General features: G+C 37.7%; 1 protein-coding gene across 1 annotated transcript in view; it reads left to right on the forward strand.

The window, feature by feature from the left end:
* The window catches only part of LOC146314724 (DNA (cytosine-5)-methyltransferase 3A-like), an 82473-nt gene extending 66173 nt beyond the window's left edge, over positions 1 to 16300 (forward strand). The window contains exons 13-23 of the mRNA XM_084738023.1: positions 1092 to 1171; positions 4660 to 4772; positions 7623 to 7806; positions 9404 to 9488; positions 11201 to 11346; positions 11568 to 11658; positions 11730 to 11878; positions 13463 to 13548; positions 13710 to 13779; positions 14306 to 14424; positions 16072 to 16300. Coding sequence (XP_084594149.1) covers positions 1092 to 1171; positions 4660 to 4772; positions 7623 to 7806; positions 9404 to 9488; positions 11201 to 11346; positions 11568 to 11658; positions 11730 to 11878; positions 13463 to 13548; positions 13710 to 13779; positions 14306 to 14424; positions 16072 to 16213 — 1265 coding nt within the window. The 3' untranslated portion in view covers positions 16214 to 16300. The remainder of the gene's footprint in view (positions 1 to 1091; positions 1172 to 4659; positions 4773 to 7622; positions 7807 to 9403; positions 9489 to 11200; positions 11347 to 11567; positions 11659 to 11729; positions 11879 to 13462; positions 13549 to 13709; positions 13780 to 14305; positions 14425 to 16071) is intronic.
* Positions 16301 to 16549: the final 249 nt, after the last annotated feature.

Below are 16549 nucleotides of genomic sequence, written 5' to 3' on the forward strand. Positions count from 1 at the left end.
TATTTATCCATCTAAATTTTTGGAGATATCTGCCGTAGAGATGTCTGCCTTCTCTCCAATAAAATTTGACCTAATGGCACAAGTCCTATGTTGCACAAAGCACCAAACAAACACCTTTAAAAAATTCAACACCAGTGTTTCTTTCCAAAAATCATGACCCAGTTACTCAAGATAATTCACAGACCTTGTTGTGAGCAGTTTCATGTAGAAACAATGTAGAAAGAAAGTAGTTCCTGTAGATTCTACTGTAGAAACTTGGACCTGTGCCTTTTAGTTAGTTAATCCCATTATATCTGAGAGAAGGTGGATATCTTCACAGCCAATATTTCCAAAACTTGGCAACTCAAACCCAAACATTATACGTGGATAAATAATATTACAGGTCAGGGGAAAAATAAGATTTCGATTTTGTAGTGAAGTGTCCCTTAAAGAAAATATCATCCCTTTGAAGTTATCATCGTTTGTTAATGAAATGTTTTTTGTTTTTGAGATTATCTGCTGTTACTGTACCGTACATGCCGATTTTGTTCTATTCTCAGCCAAGACAGGGGCCAACTTTGGGTGCATCTTAAAATGTTATGTCACTAATCATTAGTACAGACACAAGGTCAGTAAAGTCAATTAGGGTAAATCTGTCATGCATTTTACATCGGCTGCACCTAAATTTAATTGCTTAAATCGTAAATTAAGTTTGGGGTTCACTCGCTGTGCAGTTTTCCACTGTAAAGTGTTTCTGTAGCTCAGGGCAAAACATCTCTGTAATCCAGCTCTTGTTCTTGTTTACATTTTTGGCATGTAGCAGATTCATTTATGCAGCGAAGTCCACACCAATAATTCACCTGCCTGGGCATCCAAATTAGATTATAAGTCGGGGAGTTCATTTTAAAGTTATAAATCACAGCACCTGGCCAAGTAATTATTCAGCCTTTGTTATTGATCATAAGCAGATTGTGGTTGTTTGGGGCCAACAGGCAGTAAAAATCTCATTTGTCATACCTTTAAATTCCTGCATTTATGTAGTCAAAAGGTTAAACAGTGTTAAATGTAGTATTGTGAGTATGTGTGTGTGTTTTCTGTCTGTGTTTGTTCAGATATCTGCATCTCCTGTGGAAGCCTCAACGTCTCTCTGGAGCATCCTCTCTTCGTAGGAGCAATGTGCCAGGGTTGCAAAGTAAGAAACCTTCCAGAGAAACCGACTGTGGGCTGAGAGATAATTTAATATTTTTACTATGTAATCGTTTAAGGATGTTATGATCATTTCATGAGGTCATTATACAAAATTCTGAAGTATTTCATTTGCATTTGAGGAGTCTGATGTGATGCATAACAAGCTGGGTTAAATATCATTCATTATTTTTGCCACATTGGAAACATTTTCTCAATAACAATTAGGGGTATCATTTAAATATTTATGACACCAGTACCGTTACAGTGATACCAAAACCAACAAAGTCCCTCATTCAATATATGTTTTTTGGTGGCATCTCCATCAAATACACCACGCTCAAACCTGATTTCTCTTTTTTAAAGAGCCTGAAAAATTGAATAGTTTTAATTGAAAATATTAAAATTTTAACATTTACTTTCACTTCTTGAGTGAGGGGACAATGGAGCGTAAGATGGGCTGGAGAATTGGAGCAGCGGGAGCAGTATAGCGTTCGCTTTACCGCACAGTGAGCCAGAAGGCAAAGCTCATGATCTACTGGTCAGTCTTCATTCCCACTCTCACCTGTGGTCACGAAGGGTGTGACATGACCAAAAGAACGAGTTTTTGATTTGGAATGTTTCTCAGGAGAGTGGTTGGAATCTCCTGTAGGGACAGGGTGAGAAGTTCAGTCATCCGTGAGGAACTCTTAGTAGAGCTGCTGCTTCTTCACATAGAAAGGAGCCAGTTGAGGTGGTTCGTGCCCGGTCGCCTCCCTAGGGAGGTGTTCCAGGCACGTCCAGCCTGGAGGAGGCCACGAGGCAGACCGAGGACCAGGTGGAGGGATTCTATCTCCACCCTGGCCTGGAAACGCCTCGGGATCCCCCAGTCAGAGCTGGTTAATGTAGCTTTTTATAATACTTTTTTAAATGCAATATTTTAACTCTCTAAAATTCAAAGCTTTAAGTTTATCTAAAGACACAAAGTAAATTATTTCAACAAAACATCAGTAGTTGGTAAAACTTTTTCAGAACTTATGAATTTGAGTCGGGCTGCGCAACTTCTTTGTTTTTACAGTGTAGCTACTAGCTGCTGCTGCAGTAGTTTGTCAATAACACACTCCATTAAATTAAAGAGTGCTTGTATAGTGATTGACTGTGACTGTGATTAACTGTGCAAAACAAATAGTAAATAATAGTGATAATAATAAAAATAAAATACAAATAGTTATTTTTGTCTATACCTGGATAGCAAAAGGATGAATGCAGGTATTGTTTGACTGGAGAAGTTTTGATATTACTTGGTTCAGGGTTATTTCTATACAAATGACTACCTTTAAGGCATTGAGTACAGATACACACCCTACTGAAAATAAAAACTACTGAAAAGTTATTGATGCACACAGGCAGAATGTGATTGAATGCAAGTACATGTCCTAAACACAAATTAAGCTCTATTCTTAGATGGGACTAGTATTACGTGGAGACCTCTAGTAATTTGTAATAATTGCAGCGTTGCAGGTATATGCAAATCTGCCATGTCTGTAAATTTTCAGGTGACAATATTAGTCCCATGCAAACTGATATCTCAGTGATTTGGGGTCTTTTTTTACGTCTGTTTTTTGTTGTCAGACAAAAAAACAAGTATAAAATTTAAACTCAGTCAACAGCTGTGCTGTGAGGCATTTAAAGTGAGTAATGATGACAGAGAAGGTTAGAAGCAAATGTATATTTTTGCCTGTAACACATGCAGAATGAAGGGGAAACAACTCTAAACTGTATTATTAATGTGGCTGCTGAAAAACAGACGCTCCACATCAGAAACCCTGATGTTACACAGAGCCTTGTTGTCATATCCACGGGATAATGACAGTAAATTTGAGTAAAATATAGACTTCGCTTAACCCATGCAAATGTGTGCAGGGGGTCATTTCTAAATCACATGAGGTTCCCTAGTAATACTAGTCCTGTGCGAGCAGGGCTTAAGGCTGCAGCTGATGACCATTTGATCACTGTTTTATGTTTTCAAAGGGACACATCAACCCCAAATCAAAAATACACGTTTCCCTCTTACCTGTAGTCCTATTTATCCTTATAGATTGTTTAGATGTGAGTTACAGCATGTCAGAGATATCTGCCATAGAGATGAGTGCCTTCTGTTGAATACAATGGAACTAGATGGTAAAAAAATACATCTGAAATATTTAACAGCAAAGTCTCTGTCCAGAAATCATGACTCAAGATAATCCACAGATCTTGTCGTGAGCATTTTCATGTAGGAACTACTTTCTGTCAAGTAGAAAGAAAGTAGTTCTGGTAGATTCTACTGCAGAAAGAAAGTAATTCAAATATATTTTTTGGTGCTTTGAGCACCACAAGCACAGTGTTATTTAGTCCCATTATATCAGAGAGAACGCAAACATGTCTGTGGCTGATGTCTCCAAAACATCACATCACTACACTAAAGGTCAGAGGGAGAGTATGAAGTTTATTGTCTTCCAAGAGCCCAAGGTGACGTCTTCAGATTCCTTGATTTGTGTGACCAACAGTCCAAAACCAGAATATATTTGGTTCACAATGTTGTAAAACAGAGAAAAGATTCAAAACCCCACATTTGAGAAGCTGGAATGAGAGAATATTTGACAGTTTAGCTTGATGAATTATTTAAACATCAAATTAGATCAGGGGTCTGCAGCCTGCAGGTCTGTAGTTGGAGCTCTTTTGCCCCTCTCCCTGTGACTCCCTGTGGCTCTGACAGATAATCAAGTGGAAATGTTTGTTTTTTTCCATTTATGTTTATTAAGTTTTGAGTTTTTGTGAACACACAAATAAACAGCTCAGCAGAAACATTGGCCTACACAGTCAACATTAATAATGGTTAGAAAAATACATAGGTGCTCTTTAGAAAAATAAATAGAATCCAACAAAATCCAACAAAAGTTCAGATGATAAAAGGAAGAATTGTAATTGTTGAATTGTTGTACAGTATATACAACAGCAACAAGGGGGCATGGGGATGGGTCCACTGTCAGTGAATGAGTTTTTTTTAAAAGCATTTTAATTTTTATTTATCATTGTTGAAGGCCTAAAGTAATTCTTACATTATGCACTTATGAAAACATGTAGACTAGACCTCGAATTTAAAAATAAGTTTGAATATTTCGTCAACTAAAATGTGCATCACAGCCTCTTTTCCTCTACTTCCCTTTAATTTTGTCATTGGCTAGTCTTGAGTCTTCCTAGGCTCACTATGGATGCTAAATCCATCCTTCTTTGGCCAAAAATGGCTCTTTTGATAGTAAAGGTTGCAGACCCCTAAATTAGACCAACAGATATCTGTGGAAGTTGCATTTCCTCGACTCCTTACACTCTCCTTTTCACTCTGTTTTAAAAGCAATGAGAACATTGCTCTTGAACACTGGCTGAAGGTCGGTGATGTCTGAGTTTTCATTTTGTCGGACAACAAAGACACCCTCCCTCTCTGCCACCTCCTGACTCTGCTCTGTCCTCCGGCAGAACTCGTTCCTGGAGTGTGCCTACCAGTACGATGACGACGGCTACCAGTCCTACTGCACCATCTGCTGCGGAGGAAGGGAAGTGCTCATGTGCGGCAACAACAACTGCTGTAGGTCAGTACAGTACCGTATATACACTGGTGAGTTCTGAGACTGGTAAGCGGCAGTCGCCTCTTCTTTTGTGGCCAGGACATGGGTTTTGGATTTCATATCAACAGAAACAATTTACCCATAAATGTCAGATGTGATTTATGGCTCCCTTTATTGGTGACTGAGTCAGCCAGCTCGTGTGGAGCAGATTTATTTATGTGAATATACAGTTTATTTTGGCATCTTGATCCTGACCTCATCACTGCGAACAGGCAGCAGCTCAACACAGCAGATACTGGGAGTCAAGTACTCAGGTCTTACCACAATACCACAGTGTAAAAATACTCTGTTATAAGTAAAAGCATTCAAAATCTTACTTAAAGGTGCAGTATGTGATTTCTGAGAAAGATAGTTGATTGTTGAGTCTCATTCCCAGGTTTGTCCTGAAACATTGAGAATGAGACTCGATAATCTGCTATCTTATCGAGCCGTTGTTGGACAAAGTCTCCTTTCATGGGATTGATTTTCTGAAAACAAAGCCACGAAGAGAAACAGAAGTCCAGTTTCCTCTCAGACCACTTGAAGTACATTATGTTTAAAGGTTATTATGGAACCTTTGCCCAGTATAAACTGCCTACCCCAGCTTTAAATCAACTTAATTAACTTAACTTAACTTAACAAAAATATTAACATCAAAATATACTTAGTGTGTCAAAAGTAAAAGTTAGAGAGGATGGTCCACTTCATATTGGTTGATTATTGAATTATTGAGGTGTTCATACAGACCTGGAATTTGACACTTCAGAGGCAAGGGCATGTTGGTGTTGTCAATTTTTTGAGGAGTACAAAAGGCCAAATGCCAGAGCAGCAAGGCCACCAAATAAAACTATGACTTTACAGTTAAGGATAACTTTATTTTCATTTTTTTTTCCTATTTTTTTGACACTAAGTACAAGGGACACTGGAAATCAGTCAGAGGTCAGTCTATACAATGACATCATACTAAATAGTGTGGAATATTTAATGAGTAAGTATCTCAAAATAATGAACTTTTTCAAAATAGTCACTAAAATAATTAGAAAGTTTCTTTTAAGACACTAAGTCATTATTTCAGGAAGGTTTCTCATTATAATGACTGACAGGATCTTTTTTGGTCACATTTGCAATAATGGGCTTCCATAGTGAGAGGCAGCACATCCAGCAGCACAATGAAGACAAGATGAGTGTTTATAACACAGATCTTGCTGTTTGTCAACTGTTAACAGAGACTCCAGTCTGCAGTGTAAACCACAGAACTGTAGAATATCATGAGGCTTCATGATCAAAGACAGTTTATATCACGTCAACACTATTGTCCATTAATAGCACGTTCCCTCTGTCGCACTCGTCCTGAGCGTTCTGTCTTTGCTGTGTGTTTACACAGCCTGGAGGTTTTCCAGCGGTGCATACCAGGCTCAAACCACTGGTTATGTGTGCAGCATTTCACTTGATGTTGCCCAATCAGAATCTCAACAAAAGACACTGGTGTCTAAAAAACTGTATTGACAAGAAAGAAGCAGAGGAGAGAACAATAACATCATCTGGGACAGTGTGGGCAAGGCATCGAGACCACTGTGGCCACATGGCATATAATTTTCTGAGGCTTAGGGCCAAACTGAGGGGCCACAGCGCCCATGGCCGTCTTGGGTGCTGTGAAAGTCCCACCCTGTATTCATATGCAAGCTTCACTTATGTTGCAGCCAATTTCAACTACTTTTCATACTGCTGTGTGGTTTAATCCATAATATATCAGAATGTATTACTTTATTTAGATTTGTATTAATAACCTGAATGTGCAAAGTAACTTAAGTTTTCAAATAGATGTATTGGAGTAAAAAGTACAGTGTTGACTTCCAAAATATAGTGAAGTAGCACAGAGTAGAAATACTAAGTAAAGTACAAGTACCTCAAATTTCTACTTGAAGCTACTACGAGTGGTTTCATATTTTGTTGGTTTTGAGGCCACTGTGGACTAAAGCAGCAGTGTTTTCTCCGCCATAACCACAAAATATAATGTCAGAAATAAAATTATGCAAATAAAAATCTCTCCTTGCTTCTTTTTAACTTGCAAACACACTACTTGCTGTAGGTTTGGCTGGGAGAGTCTTGTTAACTTATGTAGGTCATATAGAGGCATCAGGATTAAGTTAACAACTCCATGTGGTTGCTTTAAGTACACGACTTGAATCAATGTACATCTTTATATTCCAGCAGTGGAGTCATGATAATAAACATCATCCCAAAACTGCATCAGACACTGAACACAAAGGCAGCTATCATTTCCCCAAGAAAGCACCTCCTGTTTTCAGGGCATATAGTAATAAAATACTTTTATTCACTGATTCATTCAAACTTTTATTTAATCCTCAAAAGTCTTTGAAGTTTCCCTCATTTGCCGCAATGTCGGGAAACAGAGAAATATGCAGATAAAAAAAAAAGAAACCTAAAAGAGGACAACACTCAGTCAAAGGTGGAAGGTGAAGTGGTTTGAGATGATCGTCTTGAATTGTCCAGAGGTGGTGAGAATGTTGATCTTGAAAATGTGCTGTAAACAATTCCATGTGTTTGGGAGGTTTTCAGAGTTCAGAATAAACCCGCGAGGCTTGAAGCATGACACAGTTAATGAAGCTCTTTCGGTAAAGTCCTGCAGCCCGGTCCAGCATAGATGTTGTATAGGCTGGCGAATGTCCTGTCAAGTTTAAAACCAACAAAAGGCAGCAGGTGATGGACAAAATAAGTCTACAAAATGATAAATCAATATTTGTGTGTGTGTGTGTGTGTGTGTGTGTGTGTGTGTGTGTGTGTGTGTGTGTGTGTGTGTGTGTGTGTGTGCAGGTGTTTCTGTGTGGAGTGTGTGGATCTGTTGGTAGGAGCCGGCTCAGCGACGGCAGCCATCAAAGAAGACCCCTGGAACTGCTACATGTGCGGCCCCCGGAGCACCTACGGGTTACTGCGGCGACGGGAGGACTGGCCCTGCAGACTACAGCACTTCTTCGCCAACAACCATGAACAGGAATTTGTGAGTGTGACGGTTACTATTAATTTCTTCAAATATAATACATATTAAACGATGATGATGACGATATACATCACAAGCTCATATTCAAAAAGATAATTTGATCTTCTTGAATATGAGCTTGTGATCGTGTTCATAGGTGTATGATTACATCAGGTTATATTACAGTATAGAGTTCCTGTGATGGAAGAAGTATTCAGATCTTAAGTTAATTGAAGACAGACCCACATATCAGTTGACTGATATTATCTTGCTATCAGCATATTTGTTGTCTGATATTATTTTTTACAGAATGTAATACAAATTTTCTATATTTGAAATATATTTTTAGTTTGTTGTAGGCAAAATTTTATGTGTATTTGACACATTTTCTTAATTCAAGTTTTTATATTTGTGCTGTTGTTGTTTTTTAAATTTATAGTTATTCATAATTATTAAATATACCGGTTAAAGTTTGCTGTTTCATTGTACTGGTGTCATTTCAGGTTTTATTTACATAAACAAAGAATGTCAACCTATAATATTGTCATCAACCTCAATATTCCATCATCTTTCAGAATTAAAAGTAAATACTACAATAAAACATTACAGTAAATTATCCTGCTACAAGTAAAAGTACTGCATTCTTTCTGCATCAAAATATATTTAAAGTACCAAAAGTAAAAGTACACATTTGCCTATTTGAGAATCCTATATATGATATAACTGGACTGTATTTAGTGATGCATTCATGTGTAAATCACTTCAGTGTTGGTAAAGGTGGAGCTAATTTTAATCAATTAACATACTGTTGGGTATCTTACATTTAACAATATGTTACATTGTATTGGTTTATTTATTTGTTTAATTAAAAAATCTAAATCTGCAAAGTCACTTAAAATTGAAGCTGTCAAATAAAATGTGGTGAAGTAAAGAGTACTATGTAATATGTACCTCATTATAGTGATTTATAAATATATAATATAATTTTCTCACACATTTTTCCTTTTTCAAAAAATAACGATGTGGTTCTGGTTCTGCAGTTTGGATATTGCACTTCACCATATCGTCATTTTATTTTGATTGTGGTTAATTATTATACAGCCCTGCTCTGGTCTCTTCTATACATACCTGTACTTCTTTACTGTACTGCACCAGAATTCCTTCTACAACGACCCATTACATCAACTCTTCTTATAACAGCCATCCATAACTCAGTCACTTCACTTCAGTCCTGACAGCACACTGTAAGTCAACTAAAGGTTGTAAATTTGATTTATCAGCTGCCCTGTATCTCGTCCTAACCCCGCTGAAGAAATTCATCGCAGTTAAATGAGAAACATCAATTTATCAGGAGACTTCAGTGAGGCTTCTGCCCGAGAGCTTGTCACATTTAAATTAACCATAAAGGCTAATACATGTCAAAACAGACCATGTTCACATTTAATTATTGATGCTTCTCAGCCAGACTTTGGCCAGAAGAGCAGGTCATCATCATAAATAAAGCTCAGGTGTTACGTGCTACTTTGTCCTCTTCAGTCTTTCTACATACTGTCAGATATAGGGTCTTGTCTGATCTTGTTCTCATCATTGTCTCTTATTTATTTTAACTCTCTTTTAGGAGCCAGCCAAGTTGTATCCTCCAGTTGCAGCAGAGAAGAGGAAACCAATCAGAGTTCTGTCCCTGTTTGACGGTATCGCCACAGGTACATATGAGCAGTATATTTTCATTATCTATTAGTCTTTGATTAATGGATGATCTTAGTCCACCACTTTGGTTCAGACTGAAATGTCTCAACAATTATTGGATGGATGTGCCTGAAGGTTTGCACAAACATTCATTGTACACTCAGCAGGAATCCTGCTGACGTTGGTGATGCCATGACTTTTCCTCTTGCACCACCATGAGGTTCAGATTTGTGGTTTTAAGTAAAATGTTTCCACAACTATTGGATGGATATCCATAAAATCTGATGCTTTCATGTCTCCCTCAGAATTAATTGTAATAACAACTCTTAACATTTAGCATCATTGTCCAATACTTTGGTTTATGACCAAATACCTGATTATGTGTCATTCTGAGCATGTAAACATGCTGATGACGGTTCTCATCTGACACTGATAAAGCCTCTGATTACGGCGGGCAATGATCCAGAGGATATACAGATAACAGACATCGAGGCTAAGACTTCCTTTTCTGTGTTTACAGTCCGATTTGCAACTTCAGACAACAGAATGAAGTTGGAGTTGAGATCTCTGTAAACAGATATCTGTATAAGAATGCAGATTAATTTTTAAAACGCTAATAAAAATCTAAACGATCTTCAGCATTAACTGGTGGGTTGTGAGATTATTTTCAGCCTCTTTTGCTCTCCACTCAGTCTGTTTACCTGTATGCACCCAAAGTCCAATTCCACTTGGAGTACAAATGGAAACTAGAACACTTCTGATATCGACGTCTTGTCCCTTACAGACTCTGCATTCATATGGAGATGTCATTTTATAAAGATTATGTTAGCTTTTATCAGTTAAGCACCACTGTAGCTAAGTCTAGCCTTATAAAGCTGCTAACCTGGCTGGAGATTCTTCATAATCATTTATTCGTTGTTCAGTCTTTAAGATGTCAGAAAACAGTGAAAATGTCACAGCACAAGTTCCAACAGTCCTAAAGCCAGAAGTGTTCAATTAACAATGATATAAAACAAAAGAGAGGGAGGAGGGGCAGGAACCAGAGGAGGTTTTTATTGGATAAAAGACTTAATTGATTGCGGCATTTAAAAAAAATGTTGCTGACTAGTTTTATGTCGCCCAACTAATCAATTATTCAACTGATCATTTCAGCTTTGAATATGTGTGTGAGCAAGTTTGTCTGCATGTTTGTGTGAAACTATAACAAGAACAGGCTCATACTGCAGAATGCTTTATTAGCTTTGATGAAAATGAACACTTTAAGTCTCACTGCTTCAATAAAGGAGTCGTCAACATGAGTGATTTAGTTTGCAGTTAAAGCTTCCACAGTTTTATTGAACCAGGAAAGTATCACTGACAGACCGGAGCGCCGTCTTCACACTCACACAATTACAGGATTACAGGATGTGTCTTGTAAAAACTTGGAAATCCTGAAAATATGTGGGCTACTTTTCAGGTCAAGGACATGGAAAATTTGAGAATTGATAAAATGTACTGGAAATAATACTGAGATCTTGAAAGGTTATAAAGTGGACAACCTTAATTTGAGATGCAAGTGTCAGAGTTTAGAGCCTTTTGGCCAATTTGTCCAGTTTGAATCATTATAAGACGACCCTCTGTGAACAACAATTAGCATGTATATAAGCTACTGAACATGTCCTTAAATATCCTGCAAAATTATTGTGGTGTGTTTTTATTAAAATTAGTGTTGGTGTGTTTGTGCACTCAGGACTGTTGGTGCTGAAGGATTTGGGCATCCAGGTTGACAAATACGTGGCATCTGAGGTGTGTGAAGACTCCATCACTGTCGGCATGGTTCGACACCACGGCCGCATCATGTATGTGGGTGATGTGCGCAACGTAACACACAAACATGTAAGTGATTTTACTCTTTGCAGAATAAATAATAATCTGTAATATTCATCTGTTTACAGCAGCACAAGATGCATTTAGGTGTAAACAAGATGATAGAGACATTTTTATTTCTTCATACATGCTGGTTGATTGTTTTTTATTGTTTTACTCCACCAAACCTCTTCTTTACAGTTTTTTCTGTTCTGTTCTGATTTGAACTCATGCTCCGTTTTGTCTGGTAGATCGAAGAGTGGGGACCATTTGACCTGGTGATAGGAGGAAGCCCCTGCAATGACCTCTCCATAGTCAACCCTGCAAGAAAAGGCCTTTACGGTACCAGAGTATAAAATATTTATGCAGTGAAAAAAATAAATAGAGGCTGAATTTTCTCTCTTCTCTTGCAGAGGGAACCGGCCGGTTGTTTTTCGAGTTTTACCGTCTTCTGCACGAAGCTCGACCAAAGCCCGGCGATGAGCGGCCGTTCTTCTGGCTGTTTGAGAATGTGGTCGCTATGGGAGTTAGCGACAAGCGGGACATCTCCCGCTTTTTAGAGGTAGCATGAACACACCAGCTAGACACAGTCATAAAATACATGCATATAAATACAGATTCTACTGAATTTCTACATATTTAACCAGTGAGAGGTGACTGAAACAGGAGAGAGATTTTCTGTCCTGTCACAGTAAATGTAAACCACTGCCTTCATAATACGTTTTGACTTTAGAAGGTTTGTTTTAGATACTTAAAAATGCCTTTTATAGTAAACATAAAAACTACCTACAGCAAGAAAAACACAGATAACACTAGAGCACTTGAGCATAATATATTTTATTATTTGTTTCAGTTGATTATTAGGTTAGATGGTCCTCACAAATTAGTGCAAAACAGTCTCAACAGACTTTAATAAAGTTGGAAAAGTTTGATACTTGGATGAGCCTCCCTCTCAGACAGAGAATGTTTATATTAAAGTGATTGAAAAAAGGCTTTAGGAAGTCAGGTGATGAAGTATAGAGAGAGAGACAGAGCCCACATAGGCAGGAGGTCATGGCTCAAGAGTGGGTCAGAAACAGGGCTTTTGTCCAGGAGACTGGGGTTCGATCCTGTGTGAAACAAAAACTCACCACTGATTTTTTATTTTTAAGTTGATTTATTATTTACAGTTTAAAACATTATATTTAAAGCTTTCAGTTGGGTTAGGTTTAAGCAACAAAGCTACTCTAGGAAAAGATTGTGGTTTGGGTTTAAATCAGATATTCCCAGAAACTGGGTCGTGGCACACAGGTGGATCACAAGAGAGTTTCTTTGAGTCAAATAAATGAAAGAGTGTGGAAGAAATTCTTCTTCTTTATAAGCGTTTAAAATGTGTGTATTGTTTTACTGATGAGAGGTTAAAAACAAGAGCCTCCAAAATTCACCTGTTTTGTCTCATTTATGAAGTAGTCTAAAATGTGCTGGGTTTTATTCTGATGACAGGAAATAAAAACAATGAGTTGGCCTATTAACTCAGCCCTAAATGCATTTATTTTTCATTTATTAATTATTTTACATGTGTTTTCAATAACACATGTTAAGATAATATCAAATGATGTGGACATGGCAATAAAAATGGTCAGGAATTTAATTTATGCATAACTTGACTCTTCCCGAGATTTACTGATAAGGCCTGTTGTGAACCTGGGACCCAGGTTTTCAACAGGACGTGAGCAGCAGCTTTCTGGCAGAAAGCCCTGAGGGCAGACTTCTCCCATGTGCGAGCCATTTCAAAATATGAAGAAGCAAAGTGTTCAATATGAGAGACTTTCTCAAATCTAGGTCTACCGTCTGGACGCGACCTGATTAGAGGGCGTTGACATTGTTTTTTAATATAAATTTCATGACATAAATTAGTCTGAAAGAGTCGACTGTACGTCAGCATCGGCCTTGCAAGTTTCAGGGTTCATTTAAAACTGTAAATGACTTGTTGAGGAATTTTCAACCTATGAAATGCATTTTTTAAAATATATAAATTTGTTAAAAAATGTCAATATTAACAGCAGCATTGATGTGTTTCATGACAGAGCAGTCACATGATTTAGTTTACAGCTCAAAAAGCACCTTTTTAAGTGAAACAGGAAGTAACGCTGCCATTTCTCTTCAGTGTAACCCAGTGATGATTGACGCCAAGGAGGTCTCTGCCGCCCACCGCGCGCGCTATTTCTGGGGAAACCTGCCAGGCATGTCCAGGTGATACAAACAAACACACCAACACACACCACCTTCATGGTCAGATCACTCTCCGTTTACTTGATTACAAGTCTAACTTTTTCATAAATATTAAAGCCCTGATACAATTTCATGCTTTAATATTTCATCTGCTTTTTGTCTCCATCTTTTGTTCATTTCAGACCTCTGACTCCCATGTCGAATGACAAGCTCGACCTACAAGAGTGCCTCGAGCACGGACGTACAGCCAAGGTATCCACCTCTGTCAGTGTGTGTTTGTGTGTGCGTCTGTGCTTATTATTTTGTGGTATTTAATGTTTCTGACTAGTGGTGAGCAAGACTGAGGGTTTGACACAAGTTTGGAATGTAAAGCCAAATGTGGAAAGTATTTAATGGTACTTTCTGTGGTATGTGATGGACAGAAAAACAAAAATCTACTAATTTTGTGTTTTTAAAGTTTGGAAATTGGGCAACAATCTGTATCAGTGGTACCAACAACATCTAAAAGTTGATGTCTGATTGTTAAATGTCCATTATTACTGCATTTTCCCTGTTGCTACTGTTGCACTTTTGCTCCACAAACGAGGAAAAGACAGTCAAATAATGATCATTTCTTAACAACGACTCTAGTCTTACTGTATACTTCTTCAAATCACAGTGTGTCGTAGAAAGTTTGTGTACGAACAGAGGACAGCCGTAGGATTAAAAAGGATTTGTGTGTGTCTGTCTGTCTGTGTCTGTGTATTTGTGTGTGTTTGGTTCTGGATGATAATTCCAGTTTGAGAAGTTGCGTACGATAACGACACGCTCCAACTCTGTGAAGCAGGGGAAAGACGAACATTTCCCCGTCTTCATGGACAACAAGGAGGACATCCTCTGGTGTACCGAGATGGAAAGGTACAGTGGTGTGCAGCTGTTGTGTGTCTCTACTCTTCTGTTTGTGTCCCTATAATTTTACTTTGTGTGCATGTTTACAAAAGTAACAGATGAATACGAGTGTATGAGTGTATTTCTGGATTATTTTGTGAAGTTCAGTTGGATTATGTTTGTATTTTTAATCTACCACAGCTACTTAATTTGTATTAACTCTGTATATTCACACTTACTGAGGTTAAATGTTAATTTTTTGTTCCAGTGTTTGCTGATATAATTGTCATAACTTTCAGATCTGTATTTCTAACACATTTGAGGCCCAATCTAAGCATGCAAACTGTAGTGTTAATGTTAACGTAACTGCATTTTGCTAGCTAACTATTAGTAACATCAGCACAGACAACTTAGTGGATAAATCCAAAAAAACGTCTTTTGACCGACCAAAAACTGTAACTGTTACAAGGACAGAAAACTTTCTTTAAAATGTTCGTCCTGGACTAAACAAAATGTTTACAGACCTCGATGTGAGTTCTCAGGTTGGACAGTGAATTTTTGAAGGTAGTGATGAACATTTAAAATGATGTAAATCTCTCTTTATTTAAAAATCTCAAACATGAGCTTTGTTGTCTTGATCTGCTGTAGCCGTCACGACCACGGCCAGGTCAAACTGATCTGTTCAAACAAAAGGCAGCGAGGATCAGAGCAGTTCAAAAGAAAAGAAAGTTCATCTGCTCACTTCAAAGAAGTGTTAGTGATAGTACAATATATGTCTTTCAAATGTAGTGGAGTAGAAGTCATAAGTTTAAAAAAGTACCAAGGTACAAATACTCCAAAACCTACATGCTCATGTTAATGTACTTTGTTACTGTCCGTCCCTGAACTCTTGTCTTTTTGTGCAACATTTGGACAGTATACTGTTAAATCAACCTAAAATATACTTGGAAAAGAGGCTAAAAATAATTCAGAATTAAGATTTATGGATGTTTGACTGATTTTGACCAAAATAATCTATATTTCTTTAGACGCCAAGATCAGACTTTTACTCACATTCTTTGTTCCCGTGCAAATTGGTTTACTGCCACAGGAAAGTGAAAAATAGTGAGAAAACACAGATGAGTGGTGCATTAGACTCTCAGATTAATAGAATAATATCAGTTATCAAATGGTTTGACTAAAACTTGTACTTTTTTAATTCAAAATAGATATTTTAATTACTGATTTTTTAAATCAGATTTTTAAAAAAGAGACAAAAACTGAAAATAATAACCATTATTATGTCAGATTAGGTTTGTCTGGTCAAAGATGTATAAGGTTATGTTACACTCAGGCTGCAACTAATGATTATTTACATTATTTATTATTTACTTGGTTGATTGATTAATTAGTTCAAAATCCCAAAATATAAAAAAAAAAAATGCAACTCAAACTGCTTTACAATAGAAAATAAAATCAGAGAATAATCAAATCAAATCAAATAAAAATAAGTGTCTTCTAAAACCGTCAGCAGAAGTTACCAGGGAATGTTGCTTGAAGAATAAACAATTGATAAATTATTAAAATAGATGCTGATTAACGTTCTGTCAATCAGTTATTGATTAATTGACTAATAGTTTGAGCCCTGCTTCATACACCTTGAGACTAAACAAATGAAATGTGTGTGTGTGTCCTCAGGGTGTTTGGTTTCCCCGTCCACTACACCGATGTGTCCAACATGAGTCGTCTGGCCAGGCAAAGGCTTCTGGGACGTTCCTGGAGCGTCCCCGTCATCAGGCACCTCTTCGCCCCGCTCAAGGAGTACTTCGCCTGCAACTAGTCACACACATGACACACACACATGCATACACATATACATGCACACCACCAACTCTCTCTTTCTCTGTCCCACACACACACACACACACACACACACACACACAGAGAGATATAAATTAAGATGTAATGACACACACACAGGTGATCACACACGGTAAATAGCGAGTACATGAAGGTTGGCTGATGCAGGATGACACAGTTGACCGGACATACACACATTTACACACACACACACACACACACACACACACACACACACACACACACACACACACACACACACACACACACACACACACACTGTAAAGGACTGCTTCCCTAGATCCCATGTAGACCA

Source organism: Lutjanus erythropterus, chromosome 15, assembly GCF_056507025.1.
Source record: "Lutjanus erythropterus isolate fLutEry1 chromosome 15, fLutEry1.hap2, whole genome shotgun sequence".
NCBI classification, from domain to species: domain Eukaryota; kingdom Metazoa; phylum Chordata; class Actinopteri; order Lutjaniformes; family Lutjanidae; genus Lutjanus; species Lutjanus erythropterus.